General features: G+C 48.7%; 5 protein-coding genes across 5 annotated transcripts; 2 read left to right on the forward strand and 3 right to left on the reverse strand.

Moving 5' to 3' along the window:
• Nucleotides 1-564: 564 nt before the first annotated feature.
• On the reverse strand, nucleotides 565-2,860 carry MAM_06712 (uncharacterized protein; the record flags this gene model as incomplete). The annotated part of the gene is made up of 2 exons (XM_040825510.1): nucleotides 565-798; nucleotides 860-2,860. 2 exons carry the CDS (start codon nucleotides 2,858-2,860, stop codon nucleotides 565-567), a joined length of 2,235 nt encoding a protein of 744 aa, XP_040676501.1.
• A 2,560-nt stretch (nucleotides 2,861-5,420) lies between these two features.
• MAM_06713 (uncharacterized protein) lies at nucleotides 5,421-5,753 on the forward strand (the record flags this gene model as incomplete). The annotated part of the gene is made up of 1 exon (XM_040825511.1): nucleotides 5,421-5,753. The coding sequence occupies one exon, from the start codon at nucleotides 5,421-5,423 to the stop codon at nucleotides 5,751-5,753; it is 333 nt and encodes a 110-aa protein (XP_040676502.1).
• Nucleotides 5,754-7,685: 1,932 nt separating this feature from the next.
• On the reverse strand, nucleotides 7,686-9,306 carry MAM_06714 (uncharacterized protein; the record flags this gene model as incomplete). The annotated part of the gene is made up of 2 exons (XM_040825512.1): nucleotides 7,686-7,855; nucleotides 8,088-9,306. 2 exons carry the CDS (start codon nucleotides 9,304-9,306, stop codon nucleotides 7,686-7,688), a joined length of 1,389 nt encoding a protein of 462 aa, XP_040676503.1.
• Nucleotides 9,307-11,453: 2,147 nt separating this feature from the next.
• On the forward strand, nucleotides 11,454-12,157 carry MAM_06715 (uncharacterized protein; the record flags this gene model as incomplete). Its single annotated transcript, XM_040825513.1, has 3 exons — nucleotides 11,454-11,857; nucleotides 11,935-12,059; nucleotides 12,126-12,157. The coding sequence occupies 3 exons, from the start codon at nucleotides 11,454-11,456 to the stop codon at nucleotides 12,155-12,157; spliced, it is 561 nt and encodes a 186-aa protein (XP_040676504.1).
• A 1,678-nt stretch (nucleotides 12,158-13,835) lies between these two features.
• On the reverse strand, nucleotides 13,836-17,100 carry MAM_06716 (transcription initiation protein spt5; the record flags this gene model as incomplete). The annotated part of the gene is made up of 3 exons (XM_040825514.1): nucleotides 13,836-14,467; nucleotides 14,519-16,757; nucleotides 16,819-17,100. 3 exons carry the CDS (start codon nucleotides 17,098-17,100, stop codon nucleotides 13,836-13,838), a joined length of 3,153 nt encoding a protein of 1,050 aa, XP_040676505.1.
• Nucleotides 17,101-17,633: the final 533 nt, after the last annotated feature.

Here is a 17,633-nt window from a genome sequence, read left to right on the forward strand (position 1 = left end):
ATGCCTTCCCAGCCTTGTTGTGCCACCACATTTGTGAGGCATATCACAAATCTTGCCAGAATGTCGCTGGTGGCCAGTACCGGATTTTTTTCCCCCAATGGCGCCAGTTTGACCCATATGACGGCTATCATGAAGAATCATGTAGTATCGGCGATGCTGAAAACGGCCAGTGGCTCATCTACCGCACAGTACTCCCGCAATCGTTAGACGCCATTGAGTAGCAAAACTGACGTCTACTTCCCGCCGATGGGTGATTGCAGCTCGCTATCTGTCTCAATCAAGAAATTTAGCGCACAAGAGACTACGATCATTGATGTTTCACGAGTAGTGTAATGAGACATGCAGAGAGCTAACTTCGACTAAAATGGAACCAGCCCGTTACCAAGATCTATCTATCCATTCGCCATGTTATCCATCAAGCTATCAAAACAGCAAGCAAGGACCGAAACACCACATGAGTGCGCCATTATCTACCAAGCAAACGCAGTCGACCCTGGTGGTCTGTCTGACAGACCTCCCACGCTTTGCACAAGGGTGCACAGGGGTGGGGATAAAAATTGCGCCTCAAACTACTCGTCGAAGCTCCTGCACGAGAATATCCATGGCATGGGCCTTATTATCCACGGCCTTGTACATGCTTGCAAATTGCTGGATAGAAGTCCGGAGACCCTGTACTGCACCGGCACCAACACGGCTCTCGAGGTGCTCCCTCGTCTGTGCTTTGAGGCACATGTACCCAAGTAGCACGGACAAATACCCAACGGCAACGCTCAGTTTGGATTTGTCTACAGAATCCGCCTGATTCTGAGTTAGCACAGCAGCAAAGGGACGACGGAGCAAAATCAAACGAGCTGCTTACCTCGCCAACAGACTCCTTGTTGTCCTGCCACAACTTTACTAGACTATCCGTGGTTTTATCGGTCACTGCCCTCCTCGCGGGAGGGCAGTGCTCCATAATATTTATCATGACGCCTAGCACGAGCAAGAGTTCGTCATATGTCTCTCCTTCCAACTTGCCGACAAGAATCGCATTGCGTACGTTGACGAACAAGTGGCCAACACGACGTGCTAGTTTTGTAGAAAGTTGCGAGTCATCAAATGCCGCCGCCTCGTCCTCGGCATTGGTAGTGTTAATGGCCAGCTTAAGAATCGCAGAATCTAGCTCCGGCTTTCCACTCGGCCACTGCTGGAGCGCTCGTGAAAGCAGCTTGGCGATCCTCCTTGGATGGGCGCCGTCTGAATTCAGCCTTGGAGCTACTCCAGCGCTAGACTGGGTTTCAAGTGTGAATACAGTCAGAGCATAGTCCACGTCGCTGCAAGATCCTTCCTCGCTAGCCCATGTAGCAACGGAAATTATATCCGACTGTGCGTCTGAGAGAATCTGATCAAGGAACGCTGCGTCTGCACAACGGCTAAGTAAGGCCATCAGCTGAAGAGCGGCCGTTCGTGGGGAGAGATCGACCGGCTCGTAATTATGCCATATTGGTAGGCTTTGTAAAATGGACTTTACGCCCTCGACCGACAACCTCGACATTCTAGACATGTTCATCTTCCTGTGGGAGGCAATAGCTGTGATGTCTTCGTCTACACGGAGAAGAAGTGCCAACAACCTGCCAACACCATCACCTGCTAGTTGCCGTAGTAGATTCGGGGCCGGACCAGTGGTTAAAAAGGAAAGCAGATAAGATACTAGAGCAAAACCACAGATCATGTCTTGTTCTTTCCCAATATCTCGAGCAACAATATCTCGAGAAGCGTGGTCTCGAAATTGTGTCATAAAATCTTTCCGTTGGAGCTTTTGTACCAGTTCGCAAAGCGCATTTCGTCTCATACTAGCACCACCCGTTCCCGGAAGTCCAATTCTTGCTATTAAATCGTCCATCTCATCCGCAAATCTATTGTTCGCGCCTGCGCGCCTTAATTCGTGGACACTCTTGATTGCGGGTTGGGTATTGTTCTCATCATCGGACTCGTCGTGAGCAAAGTCGTCAGCCCGAGGGCTAGAAATCACACTTGGTTCCGCTAGTAATGGATCCAATTCATGCTCCTGAGCTCTATTAGGACTGTCGAAAAGCTCCGGGGTTTGCGATTCACTGACGATCCTTCGGGCCTGGCTATACGTGAACCGAACTTTCCTGTTTGCTGGTGTTGTCGTTCCCCGACGATCTGGAGTACGAATGCTCCTATCTGCTTCTTGGGAATGGAAACCCCGACGCATATCTGATGTCTGTTCAACTCCTGATACTGGCTCTGGTTCTCCATCATCGTCATCCACATAGAGTGACTGTTTTTGGGCGGCGAGAGCATCTATCAGCCGTGGCCGTCGTGAAGTACTTGTATGTGTACGTTTTACTGGCGTCGCGCGAGCGGAAGTCGAATCTCTACTCGAGTTATGGCTGCTCCAAGCTTGTTTTGCATCCTGCTGCGTAAAGTTGGAGATTGGGTTCGGGCTTGGACAGACTGTGATATCTGCTGCATCTCTGCCACCAGATTTCTCGTCGTAAACTTTATTCTTTTGGTTCTTTTGGGCTGGGAAAGCGGCGGCATGGTCCCTCTTTCTTGCCAGTCCATTTTTCGGGGGTCGTGGTGTCTTGATTGGCAAGGTGGTCGAAACTTCCTTTGAGGGCGGCATTATTGGCATCTTGAGCGAAGCCTCTTGGTGTTTCGGAATTTGTTGATACTTGCTCTCGGGTGACGACGGGTAATCGTAAATATGCGACAACTTCGATCGCGACGAATCAGGATCAGGATCGCGAGTCGTTCTCGTGGTCGATGGTTTTTTGCGATCCGAGTTTGGGTATGTGGCGATCTTATGCTGTCCAATGCCTCTTGGGCCACTAGGCGCGTGCCGCGAAGCCATAATCTCGGCGCGATCGATGGAAAGTTGTTCAAACGCAGTTTTGTGGAGGTGGAGGCCGAACGGCCAGCTAGGAAGTCCCTAATTTCCTGCCATGAAAAGAAGCCGGTTCAGATGCAGCAGCGCTGTTTCCGCGAGCAGTGTATTTTGTCTGTAGTACAATAATTGACAACCTGTCGAAGCAGAGCGTAGTTATCAATGTATGTATTTGTTGTGGTGGTGTAGAGCGATTTCAGTATGATGAGCTGAGGTCATTGTGGGTCGTGACTGGGAGCCAATCAAAGATAGCCAGCCAAGCTACGCTTGCACGACTTCCAGCGACGTTCAGCCTCAATCAAGCCCGCAATCCGCAGTTATAACTCACCTACATACATACTCACACGAGCGGCTCCTGTTTGTCAGAACAGCAGAACTATATCACAACATAAGGGGAAAATCCCTCACAAGCCAGTCAAAATTCCGATTGGCCGTCTTGTAATAGCTGATGAAACTGGGGACCGTCCTGAGAATAACCCTCCGCGCGCTATGGTAGGTAGGTATGCAACGTCCTTCGGGAAGTATGTGTATGTATGTATGTATGTACGTACTATCCATCTATGACACACTCGATCTATGTATGTACAACAGCAATGGCTAACATAATAAAAGGCCAAGCAATCGTTGAAATCATTATGACCGAAGAAGAAGACCGATCCGGATCTGGGCCTACTGGAGGGTGAATCCAGTCCTTGGGAACCTGGGTTAACGCATTCGCCCAATAGTCTCCAAGAAGAGAATAACCTCTATTTGTCGGATGAATACAATCTCTGAGCTCTCCAGTAGGAAACAGTGTAAGGTTTACCGCAAGTACATGCTTTCCATCATCAAGTCGCTGTTGGACCACACTGGGAATTAAAGTCTGAAATATTTTGGTTGGTGTAGACTGAGCCGGATGGCAGGTGTTTATGATCATGGCAACGAGTAGAACTGCGTCCGGACACATTACTAGAATGTTGTCTATCAGAATACCCAATCGCCTTGATGCCTGGAATGGATCATTCCCCTCCGTCGACACAGTCCTGTTCGGATTCACATCGTTTGTTCCAGCATGAAGCAAGATGACGTTTGGTCGCTGTTTCAACGATGGAGCGATATTGTCGGATATGTACTGAATAGTTTTCCCCGGCCAAGCAGCCTGTAATCCAGCATTAGTTGGAAAACGGTGCTGATATAGAGGCAGGCCAGCAACTCACAAAGTAACCATCGCTCATATTCCCAGTCTTGGTAGTCTCGATGCCTGCGAATACGACTTTGTCCCCTTTCACGAGTGTCACCACTCAAGTCAATCCACACATTGTTTGAGTTTTACTTACTACTGAGGTCATCGCGAAAGCGAAGCCTAAAGCCATTGCCGTCGCCTCCATCCGTATTGCTCAGCCAGCCTTCTGTAATAGAATCGCCGGCGCAAAGGACGCGAAGTTCTGTACCTGGCTTTACAACAGCACTTGTGTTTTCCCCGACAAGTAGCGGATTTTGGTGTATCTTCTGCCGAGTAGTGGAAGCGACAAGAGGTGATCGGTATGACAATCCAGCCGTCGAATGTAGCACAGCGAATGCTGCCGTGAACAGCAACAAACATGGTATCATGGCACGATGGAATCAGGGGTTATGTGTGCGTGACGGAAACGGGACATTACATCACTCTCTCCTATATATACTATCTCTCCCATGCTTGCCGAGGACGAGCGGTTAGCGCATTGCACGTACCCTCGGAGGACCTAAGATTGTATGACCTTTTTATTTTAAGGGACTCCTTTTTATTTTTAAGGGACTTCTTTTTTTTTTTCCTGCGTAAAAGCTTGTTCTGACCTTTTTATTTTAAGGGACTCCTTTTTATTTTTTTTAAGGGACTTCTTTTTCTTTTTTCCTGCGTAAAAGCTTGTTCTGACCTTTTTATTTTTAGAGGCTTTCTTTTTTTTCCTACGTAAAAGCTTGTTGTAACCTTTTTATTTTTAAGGGACTTAAATAAAACTATACAAAAAAAATTCCTTACACTCAAAAAGTAACTAAGCAAAAAAAAAATTATGCTTAAAAATTAGAATAAAAAATTTTAGGCTTCAAACTTCCCCTCTGGATTTTTTTTTTTAACTTCTAGGCGGCTTACTTTGTTTTTATATAATTTTAGGCAGCCTCTTATTTAGGCAGATAAAAAATTTAAAAAAAAAAGTCAATTGATCTAGATGATACGTCTTTACAAAAAAAAATTGTCTGCTTTAGATTTGCCTTCTATAGAATATAGTTTAAATGTAGAGCAGGGAGCAAATTTTATTAAAAGGTGCTTATAATCTAAAGTTTCTCCGTCGCACCAGATGCGGAAAACCCCCAACTCGATGGCGTCCGCCCCCCCTCCCATTTGAAGACATACCTCACTGACGGGAGGCGGTCATCGCCACCCATCAATCTTACATCGAACTCCAAAGATATTTATTATTCCTGGTACGAACCTCCTGGCTGCGTGGACAGTATAATAAACTAACGGAACTTCTTCTCATTAGGCGCACACATATCTAGCTCTACAATCATTATGCCTCACAGAATCCCTAGATTGCCTGGGGCCAAACGCTCCGAGGTCCTTTGCATGGGCGCTGCTGGTGTAGGCGTACTTACTCCTCTCTATCTCGTCATGCCAGGCGCTGAGGAAAGACTGGCTCGCCAGACTGCCAAATGGGCACCAAGATGGGAACGCAACATTACGTATTTTACTCCCCGTGTCGAACGTGCCGTCCAGCGTATTGAGCCTCCTGTCTCGAGAGCTATTCAGCGGGTTGACAACCGTCTGCCTCTTGAGAAGATAGCCAAGAAGGTGGACTCGAGCATTCGAAGTGGTATTTCCAGGTTCCGTGGGCCAAAGGAATAATGGATTGTGTTGTTGTGGTGTAATCAATGATTGATCTGATTGATCTGAGGGAGGCGGCGGTTTCTCGTCGTCCCGAAAGAATTTCTACCACACATATAATATTGAGCTCGTAGGAAAATGAGCAGTGCTTCAAGTGCAGCGTGAAAAAGTCGCTTCCTGGGCCGTGCCGTGTTCGAGCAATCAAACGGCTTCTTGAACGGTGAAGGTTTAAAGTAGCGACAGGTAGTAAGTACATGCTTGTTGACCCGTGCGACCGACCGAACCTAACGGGCCGAGGCATCAGGGCGTGCTAATCCGCGCTCTGGAGTTTAGCAGACTTTGAAAATGTCTTCTAAGTCTTCGTTCCTTGATTTAGTTAGACACACACCTATCTAATAGGAAAAGCAGATTTTAGCAGATGAGCCTTAAAGCTTTACTATTGAATAGGTAGCTGAACTAACAGGTTTATTGTTCGTCCCCGTCGCGTATTTCGGCATCTCCACAAGTTGCTATTACCCCGAGTAATGTCAGTTCAATATAGCACATCCAGTCATCCTTGATCAAATGGTCAGCACACCGTAAGAGAGGATTTTCTAGTGCTCTGACGAAGTCGAGCCAACAAGAAATGGAATCCAAGACTGGGTTTGTGTGTTGGGAACCCCACAGCAAGCTACGTTGACCACAAAGGAGGCTGCTCAGAGGATTGCTACTATCACTTACAGTTCTGGAACCACAGGGCTCCTCAAGGGGTCTGTATGTCTATCACATTCAGCCCTCATTACGAATCTCGAGCAGAGCTGTTTCGTGAGATATGTCGGTATGCTGTATTGAAATTCAGGAACCCCCACCGCAAAAACGTACTATCCTCATGGCCCTCAAGTTGGGAATTTCTGTCTACATCATGACAGAGTTCAATTTTGAACGGTTCCTGGACACCATCAGCCTTTAAAAGATCACTAGTCTACAGGTGGCTCCGCCTGTGTTAGTAATGTTGTCAAGGCGTCCTGAAACCTCCAAATACAATCTGTCGAGTGTCGAGGGAATTCGATGTGGCCTCCACATCCGATAAGGTTGGGGCATGACTGAGCTTACCCGCGCAAGTATCACACTACAGTAATCTATGTCTATAACGATCCTGTATCTTAGCGATATTTAGGTTTTTACGATAATTCACGGTCATCTAAGGTTTTTCCCTAGTAAATCGTTAGTAGTCGCATTACTAACGATATTGTTAACTTTTTGCTTAGTTACTATGTATTTTATCGTTATTTAGCCCCACTTTAAGGGCTGAATTTCCTTTTAGTGGGGTAAATTTCGCTAATAATCCCTTAATATGTACTTTCTACTAGTAATCTCTAAGGGGAGGTACAACCCCACAATAGTCGCATCTTAACGATAGTCGCTATATAACGATGAAAAAAGCCTCACGAAGGATATCGTTATAGACCTGGTTTACTGTACCTTCAAGTTTGAGTGATAGGCCAGGGGAACTGTTCATCAGCGCCTCATATCTCATATAGGGAATTGCTACACGGGCATGACACTTTGGCTACACGGGCATGACTCTTACACGGGCATGACTTTTACCACTTCTGATTGGTCGCATACTTTCTTGGCCCCACAGATACTTCCTCGGAAAGGCGGTGTAGCCAACTTCACTAACAAGCTCCTACATCACCATGAATTGCAGTCACTTATCGTTGTGGGCGCGATTGGTCTTCTGCTATCTTGCAAGCCTGCATTTCGGATTAAACTACCGTCCTTGTACTGTTAGCCAGTAACTGTCAAATACTGGCAAAAGACGTGATGTGGTCTACTTAATTTATTGCCTCACAACGATACAATCTGGATCTTCGTCATCACTCTTAGCCAGTTCCCATTGACTCCTTGTCCTGCGAATGTTTCGTTGCGTCCTCCGTCCACTGTACCGCACGCCTGTCGTATTCCCAGCATTTAGGACTTTAGAAGGTCTACCTGGCCCTTGCTGGGCTGAGATGCCAATTTGGCCACCAGTTTGTGTGATGGTTTCTCGAGTAGCTTTATGCACTCTCCTAGCAAGAGTTGGCTTATTGAGACTTCCTGGCGGTCGACCTCGTCGCCCACTTGGTTGATTATCAGATCGGCTACTTGATGTAATAGCTAGGCTTTCTGGGATAACCTGCGCTGTATTCTTTGGCCTTCCACGTAGTGCAGTGGCAACTTTCGGGTCAAGAATTCGTCGGTATGGATCTTGAGATGCCGATTCCCGTAGTCGCCAGCGTGGGTGGACCTCCCATTTAGTGAAACGTGTGTCAGAATCTAGCTTTGCGTAGACTTTATGATAGCATGGGATTCCCAGCTCAATAGAGACCGTACAGTCGTCGTCGCAAAGTCCAATAGAGTCGGGGAAGGGATTCTTCCCCGTCGGCAGAAATTTGCGAGCAATACAGTATTGCTTGTTGATTAACCCAAGTCCTTTCGATGACATGGTTGTTCGTAGTTCACCAAGATAGTTTCCCATCGAACCTAGGTATTGTGGAGCAGTCAGGACATCATCCTGTCCACAGGCATCCTTAAAGGCACGTTCTTGGTCATGTATCATATCCTGCATTGCCTCGACGAGTCGGTAGAGGTGGCTCATGCCATTTAATAGATAGCTTTTGATATTATTGTTGCTTGCTTCTGTGCCGGACGTAACTCGGATTCCGAAGTTACGATAACGACGGATAAAGCAACGTGCCCATTGAGCACTAACAGGCATATAAGTCGAGTAGAGGTATTGTAAGATCGCTCGTTGGTCGTCGAACTCTTTACAAAGATCTCTCCATGCCTGCTCAAACGCTTCCTCAGTCTCGGCATAGAGAACCTTTTTCCACATTAAAACAACGCCTTGGTAAGTATGAGGAATCTTATCACTACTCGACCGATCTTCGATCAGATGCTTATCTGTAGTGCTCAACCCGCCATCCGCCTGTGAGGGAATGTCTTCACTGTCACTAGCGCTAGGGCTAGTAGTACTGTCCTCACGTTGGCCCGTCCACCTAGTCTTCGATTTAAGCAAAACGTTTGAAAGGATATGATGAATACAAAGCTGTTGCTGTGCATTTGGAAACTGATCATTAACGGCAGCTTTCATAGCCTTGTCGAAGTCTGTGATGATGACATCTGGTTCCCTGAGTGAGTGTTTTGTAATGAGCTTGCGAACACTCTCTGCAAGGAATTGGAACCCCTCCCTCCTCTCGTTATCTATTAAGCCAAATGCAGCATTGAACACAGTTCCAAGACAGGTTTGGCCAGTAGCCTGGAATAAAGGAAGCTTGAAGCGATTAGTGTTATATGTGTTATCAAAGCTAATAACCTCGGGGAAGCGCTTCCACATCTGTAGACAGTACGGAAAGGTCCAGACAAGACCAAGCAGTCTATCTGGATCATCATCGGCCCATTTCGCGATGTATGGGATCTTCTTCTCATCAAAGAGTTTGATCAATGCCGCAGTAGGTGTATAGCCATTTAGCTTCTCTCGGTTAATGAACGAACGGGCATTATAGATATCCTTCCGCAGGAGTGTTGTATCGGGGAATTGCTCCTCAACCATAGCAGCTACATCACTGGCTCGAATACCCGCGCGACGGCTTGCTGACTCGATGGTTGCTTTAACTGGTGTAGTAAGGCGGCGGTGGGAAACATGCGCAGATGGCGTAATACTCCGTTCATGGTTATGCTGGTGATGTTTCGGGTCTCTATGTTGTCGAAGAAGCCACTTGCCTTCCTCTAGGGCTTCAGCAATTATCATCCATTTGCAATCACACTTCCGAGACCTTCGGGTTCGAAGACCAGAACCCCCCGAGGCCCGAGATTGTCCAAACCGGTCGCATTGAATGGAGTACCTAATCAACCGTCCCTTATAGGAATATTTATTCCGCCGAATAATACCAAATCCGTTCTCCTTTGCAAATGCGTTGGTTGTTTTAAAAAGAACTTCGGCCGAGGGCGCTGGGTCGCCAGGGATTATTGGGTTCGGAATTGGCTCCGGGGCGGGAGATAGAGACTGTCGCATAGGCGAGGAACTAATATTTTCGGGCGTCGGTGATATTCGAGGAGGTTGTGTGGGTGACCTACGAGGTGGAGAGTACGGTGGAGGAGAGTCATATGCTTCGAAACTTAATGGTGACCATCCCCATCTCTCTCGCCAAGCTTGTACACGTTCGTATGATCGAGCAAGGTCTACAGTTAGCCTTCGACCTTCGCCGGTAACCTCTCGTACTATGCGCATTGCGGACTCGAACTCGGCTCTTGTCCTTGTTGGGAGATGCTGGGCGGATGGGGGTGATTCGGGAGGTTCAGAGGCGAATGGATCAAATTCTGGGCCTGGTATAAGCGCTCTGACTCGCTGGCTCCATCTTTTTCCACGGAAGAAGTCATTTTGAAGATATATCTCATAGTCAGATCGAAGGCCCCATGCAGGCTCATGGCGGCCCTGTGAACCATGGGGGTGTGGGAGACTTGAAAGTGTTTGCGGGAAAGAGGCGAACAGGTTATCGAGTGCATTTTCGTCCCCGAGGCCGTAGAACTGACCGATACTCGTAGCAGAGCTACTCGCGGATTGTGGTCGGTCTTCAACTGTGGAAGGACTAGATCTGCGTCGCCGACTGGATTTGTGTCGCTTTCCTCTTTGTGATTGATCACTGGGACTAGGGCTCCGCGACCTGCGAGGAGGTGTGCGAGGCAAAGACATTGACGTCTTGAGAAGAGAACAAGATTGTAGTGAAAGAATTGGTCGCTATCTCTACAGCATAGGGTGCCGTATTATGGTTTATTAAAAGCTACGAAAATGAAGAAAGCAAGCTCGAGGGGGTCGCCCCGACTGCGCGACCACTGGGTTGCTGCGTAGTAGCTTAGCCGAAATGAAGTAATTTACACAGAAGCAAGGTTAAAATGGCCCAGGTACTTGCGGCTGAGGTGGCAGAATCCAGCGTCGTTAACAGAGACAATGCGACCAATCAGAAGTGGTAAAAGTCATGCCCGTGTAAGAGTCATGCCCGTGTAGCCAAAGTGTCATGCCCGTGTAGCAATTCCCCTCATATATGCTGGCTGATATACAGAAATGGATAGCTTCCAAATTTTTCGAGCGGCAAGACACAAAGAAAAATGATGAGAGAGTGGGCAAAAAAGGACGCTACCAAAACCCCCATGGGGATTGAAGCTAACCTGGCTCCGAAACTATAAACTGAAATTGAGCAGGTAGATGACTTCAAGTCTTGACTAATATCTCAGCGGTATCGCCATGTTTTCACCATCCGAGCCACGCGCGTATCCTTCTTCTCCGACACTACTCGGAACCCTTCCAACCGCAACGCCATTATCCTCCGCCGCAGTAGATTTTAACAGTATCGCTCTCACGTTTGGTTGCCTAGGTTTAATTACTTATTACTACGTCACGGAAGTCCGCCGTTCGAAGGCGCTGTGCCAACCAAACTGCTCCACACTCTCTGCAGAGGGATCCGTGCCGGATCGGACTACCTGGGGCAGATGCTCATGTAACAACCCGTAGCTTCCTAGGGAATTTCTGTGTATGCGTATATAAGTATACTTGAATCCGTGCTCACCGGGAGTATAAGTATCGGCCCCAAGGAGGATGTCTCTGGCGCCTTCACGCTTGTATGGTATATTTTTAAAAGTGTATCTTCTTTTTTTGTGTGTGTGTGTTGTGTGTGTGTTTTTTTGGGGGGGATACTCAGAGCCATGTGCATATTCGCAGCAGGCCTCCTGGGTATATCTTTGGCCTTCTTACCTTTCTTTGCCTTGGCAGCTCCTTCTCAGTCCTGCTCGCCAAAGAAGCCCATCACCAGAGAACGGCAGAAACAGATCAAGGACGATTACTTAGCTCTCTGGTGCGGCGACTATTCTCGTGCCGATAAAGTTCTGTCCCCGGGTGTGACGCTGAATATCGATCGGCATCCAACTGCCGATGGAAGTGCCCCTGTTGTCGTCAACAACTCCAGTGATTTCATGAACTTCCTCAGATGGTCACGCACTGGGTGGGAGAAATTCAACTTCAAAGTAGTTCACTGGGCTGCGGACGGCCACCACATCGCCATTCGTTGGAAACTGGAAGCGGTGATGGGAACGGATTATTGTGCTCCGACGTGAGTAGTCTCACAGGATCATATGTTTCCTTCCAACAGAAAGTCCCCGCCAACGCATAACTCACTCTGGGCAGCAGATCTCTCAAGCCAGGTGACGTGGTTTCATACAACGGCACGGACTTCCTCGTTCTAAACGAGTGTACCGGGTTGGTCGACGAGGTCAACATTGCCCAGGACATGATGAATCTGTTTCACGCCCTCGGTATGACTTCTGTCCCGATATGAATGATTCCTAGCCGCACGGGTCGGCTGCTGAAGTCTATCACAGAGTTGTTTCTGCCACCCCACCAACGAGACTAAGTTGCCGCGTTGGTGAAAATGTGTTCATGGCTCGGTTGGTTTGTTAGTCTGCTTAACTCTGTACCATGTGTGTATTTGCCACAGATTCGTATCATCCTCAAAGTTGTGGCCCTCGTGGTCTAGTCTACATTAAATCTCAGGTGGTATATATAATGATCCTCGATGGTCAATTTCGCCCTGTGTTGTAGCCCGGGGTTCTCGGTGCTCGAATTGGAATTTCCCTCGCAGTGTCCTCGCTGGTGATATATGGCTCAACGACAAGTGAGCGGGACATCCCATTCGCAGCTCTCTCGCTTCTCGTCTGTGCATTGGGAAGAAATTATGCCAACGTCAAAGCCAATTTTTTCATCTTCATCATTCAGGTACTTGGCGGTCGTGCCTACCCACCGCAGTGGGTGAAATTGGCTTTGGGTGTCGGCTATTCAGATGGACTCGCGTTTTTTCTCGCTTTTGGCAAGATTTTGGCTTCATGACCTAAGACAACTGAAGACTATCATGAGCTTTGATACCAGTGGTGGCACGCCTGGGGTGCTTCCTTGCTCGGGGCATGGTAAACTTACGTCTATCAAACAGACCATAGCTTGTGACAATGAGAATTGGCAAAGCAACCATAGTCGAAACCCATTTTCTTGTTGCTGACTTGTATCGTCCCTGGTATTCTTTTTCGTTGGCCTTCTTCGTTTCGACTCCTGGTTCTGTTTTCGCGGCCCTTCTCGTCACCACAGCGCGCAGCGCAGCGTCCATTGTCTCCGCATTCTTGTTGGAATGGTACTTGGTCGGTTGCTGCTGTGGTGCCTGCTTTTTAGGCGTGGGTTTCACTGCTCTCCTGTGTTTGAGGCTTGTGAAACTCCTTGGGGGGTGTATGTGCGTGTGCTGTTTCGATGTGATTCGAATATTAAATGCGACGGTGGGCAACTCTGTGGGTTGGTAAGCTCGTGTGTATCGGCCACGAGCAGGGTGCACTGCGGTAGGATTCCACCAAAAGCATGTCGGACTAGCCGCCACGCGTCTCATTGTGAGTCATATACCCAGTAATGATTTGGTGATGAATCCGTAATTCTCGTTCAATCGGGATCTGCAAAGGGAGTTCAATGAAAGGGGACTAACAAAAAAAAGGACCGTTGGAAGTGGAGGATAAAGGTATAGGGTGGCCCGCAGTGACAACTTGAGAGTGTGGCGGGGTAATATCAGTCTCTGTCTTGAGGAACAGAAGAATTCTCAAGATGCAGATGAAAACTTCCTGTCGGTGGAGGTGTCCAATGACCCGCCTCGCAATAGGCGACGAGACGGGTGACAGTCACCAAAAGACTCATACTGGAGGCTCAATATAGGTAGATATGCACCGAATCATTGTCTGAATGGACTTGGCACATAAGTTACCAGTAGAGCCAGGTAACAAATGCATCATACATGTTTTACCAACACGCACGGCACGCCACGGGACATAAAAGAGCGAACACAATCATCGATTGAAAACTATTCAATGACTGGTAGCTTTCGTCCAATCGATAATTTGACACCCTGCAGAGAAATGAGACCGTATCCACGAGCCAGTAGCTCAGCTCCATGGAGTAAAACAGGCAAGATTTACACAAAAGTCACACAAACGCCGGAACCCAAATGCCACTCCAACCCAGTCTTCACTAGAGGTAGAACCCAAGCTCGCCTTCCACTCGAATCAATCGTCATCCGTGTACCTTGGCCCGCTGGCCGCTGGAGTTTCAGGAGCACCGCCGTATGCAGCCGGAGTCGGAGCGCCGTAGTAGCCACTTGCGCCAGGAGTCGGGGCAGCGGCGGCAGGAGTCGGGGCCGACTCTGTTCCCCAGCCGCCTTGCCATCCACCACCAGGAGTTGGCGCGCTAGCCGCTGGAGTTGGAGCGGAATATGCACCAGGAGTTGGAGCATTCATTGCGCCGGGCGTAGGGGCACCAATGGCAGGGGTTGGGGCATCATATGCGCCCGTAGTTGCTGCTCCAGGAGTATAACCCCACGAGTCATTTCCACTGGCACCTGGAGTAGGTGCTGAAGCTCCCCATGCCGGTGTCTTCGATCCCGATGCCCAACTATCGGCGCTACCTCCAATGTAAGCTGGTGTTCGTGAACCGGCCCCAAAAGCGTCGCCAATAGCAGGGGTACGTGCTCCAGACTGCCAAGCCGGTGTACGTGATCCCGAGCCGTATGCCGTACGACTGCCATCGTAAGGGTTCACAGTTCGTGAGCCATCAGCCCAAGCCGGAGTCCGTGAGCCAGAATAATCTTGAGCCTTCCAAGCTGGGGTCCGTCCGCCAGCAACTGGTGCTTCTCGCCACGCTGAGTTAGCAATAGCCATCCAAGCGGAGCTAGTACAACATGGAGACTTACTGCGTGAGCCCCAAGCTGGGACACGATCGGAACTGCCTGTACCAATTGGAGTGCGCGAACCTCCCTGCCAGCCAGGCATTTTGTCACCACTGCTGCGTGCAAAACCACTGCCAGGAGCACCACGCCCTCTACCATTGATATCAATAGTAGCACCTGTTGTTTTGTCTTTGAAGCTTAGCGAATCACGCGACACCGTGATCGTCTTACCCTTGGTGTGCAGCTCCACACGAGCGTGAGTATCGGTGGTATCTTTGACAATACCAAGAAGGCCTTTATAAGGTCCTTTCTTTATGATGGCAGTCTGATTGATGGCGCGATCCCGGCCGAACATCTTAACTGATTGAGAGGCCTTATTGTCGCCACCATTCTTGTGTATCTTTAATGCCGGATTCATGGTGCTTAGATCTGGACCAGATGCTGCCGCGTTGACGCGCCCACCCTTTGCAGCAACGGTATTAACCATACTAGATTTGGTTACAAAGACACCGGCGTTCTCGTTGCTGTCGTTTGTGTGCAAGAAGACGTAAGACCGGTGAATATGAATGATCTTGCCCTGCCTATGTTGCCCCGTAAATTCCTTAACAACATCATCGAGTCGGATCTCTGAGCCCTCCCGATCGGCGGCGACAGCCTGCTTTCGTTTAGGCAGTTTGTTGGAGATCTGAGATGGCATAACCTGTCTTGTATCGCCATATTGGTCCAACACAACAAGTGATTCTCTGTCGATTTTGACGATGCAGCCAACAGTCGTTGGATCTAATTGCACCAAATCATGAAGCGAAAACTGACCAAGCGATCCTTGACCACCAATATCGCTTGCTTCCCGTAGATCCTTACTGAAGACTGTCACTTCGGTATTCGTTTGATCTGTTAGGAGGGTGACACGATCCTCCGATATCTTAACGACAGTTCCTACCTCATCACGGAATTTACTACCACCAATGACCTTGACATGGTCACCAATCTTGAACCGCTTGCGTAAGCCCTTGGTCGGTACTTCGATTGTTTGCCCCTCCAGGTCACCTTCCGTAACAGACATGGTGACGATGTCTCCCTGAACATTTGTAGCCTTACCTACTACACCCTTTTGCTCACCGGAGTACACCTCGATAATGTCACCAGGGAGGTAGGTCACTAGCGTATTGCTGTCCTTCAAGCTAGCAGCAAGTGCTTTGAGATCCAGATTCTCCGTACCGTCCTCAGCACCGGAAGCAAATTTCGTCACCTCCTCCAAAGATGGGTTCACGTCTGTCACAACCAGCTGCTGAATCTTGACGTCTTTTACCTGGAAGCCATTCTCGAATTCGTCGCCCATATAAGACCAAGTATTCGTCGAGGGGTTGCCCTGAATGTAGCGTGGATGTCGCTTGCGAGCCTCAATCTCACTGAATAGCCTTTGCGGCGGCCGAGGACCAGCAGCACCTGGTCTTTTCCGCTTGCCATCTGACGATAGACTAGACAGAGCTTCATCCCGCATGCCATAGTCCAATCGAGGGATAAAACGCACCCTTGCCTCTAACCCATTCTCCGTAACATCGAGGACTTGAGCCAGGTCTCCACCATGCTTCGCTGGACGACGTAGTCGCACCCATGCGCCGGGTTCTAGTGTTGGTGTTTTCGTGACTCGCAAAAGTTCTGGCATATCCTTGATGTCCACAAGTGTCATTTTCGAGCGAGGATAGACGTTCAACATGCCATCCAAGGCGACAAGAATGTCAGTCTGGCGTTGTGCTTCGACATAGATGAAGCCTTTCATGACGGACTGGGTGCCGCCTCTTTCGAAAGCAGCGGTGATGGCCAGTTCATCCTTTGTCCCAATTCGCTCTTCAATGCGCTTCATGATGGATAAAATAACTTCGCGCTCCTTGCCTTCTTTACATCTTACGGCCCAGATGCTGGGGTCGTCAACGCTGGGAAGCAGGAGACGCTTGGGTACAACAGCAGAATCTCCGAAGCCCTTGGCTGGACGTCTATTTCCATATCGTTGGCGAAGTATTTCTGCTTGCTTTTCGGCATCCAAGCTAGCTTCCATTTCACGGCGTCGATCCAGCTCGCGATGCCTTCGGTCGTCGTCCAGTCGGGCGCTCTCAGCAATGTCGTCAGGGTGTTCATTATCGATAAAGTCTTCAATTTCCTCGCCGTCCTTCTCTCCGTCTTCTCCCTCATCTTCGTCATCAACCTCGGCCTCAATATCGAAGAAGGCGTTGCGTCGATCTCGGCGACGTTTTCTCCGATGACCCTGGCAGCGGAGTTAGAGAATACCACAGCATGCCAAAAGAAGAGAAATCATAAACACCGACCTGCTGGATGTCTTCGTCGTCGTCGTCGTCATCATCTTCATCCTCATCTTGGTCCCGGTCTTCACCGTCTTCATCATTCTGGTCCGTATCCTCCTCACCGCTGTTTCGACTATCGCGTGTTACCTTGTCGTCATCTTCGTCACCGCTATCGTTCGCGTGTAGCTTACGCGGGGATCCATTGTGATCGTTTGCGGGTTCTTCATCCGACAGGTCAGCGGGAGCAGGGTTGAAGTCTTCTTCATCTTCCGAATCGTCGAACCGTGGTGGTTCATTGGACGCCATGATGTTTCTCAATACAGATGGAATCTAGCAGCGATTGTATTTGTTAGAAATTCCAGGGACTTTCACAAGAGAGACTTCTCCGGGATTCAAGGAAACTTGGCGTGGCAGCAGCGCAGCGCGATTTCTCTGTAAATGGCAAGTATAGCTTGCCTCGAATGTATGCAGGCCGCCAACTGATTGTTGGTCGGTTAATCGTCGGGATTTCCCCCGGGAGTCGGTCTTTCGATCAGGCCGAGCCTTTTGGTGTAGCCTTGTATGCTCCAGTTGTAAGAAGGGTTTCTGGGTTGACATCGAGGTCTCAATGCTATTAACCGCAATTTCATGAACAAAGGATTGATAAACCGTCAAACGACCTATATCCAATTGATGAAACGCTACATAGTTCAACTTAATGGATAAAACTTCACAAGGACGTGACCGTTACAGACTGCATCCTACTGACCTCCTTTAATAAGAAGGTAAATTTGTTAGCATGGCGGCAGAGTTTGAATACTGGAATAATTGGATGGTGCTTTCTAAGTTTTCCGTCGTTT

Source organism: Metarhizium album, assembly GCF_000804445.1.
Source record: "Metarhizium album ARSEF 1941 chromosome Unknown scaffold_23, whole genome shotgun sequence".
NCBI lineage: Eukaryota > Fungi > Ascomycota > Sordariomycetes > Hypocreales > Clavicipitaceae > Metarhizium > Metarhizium album.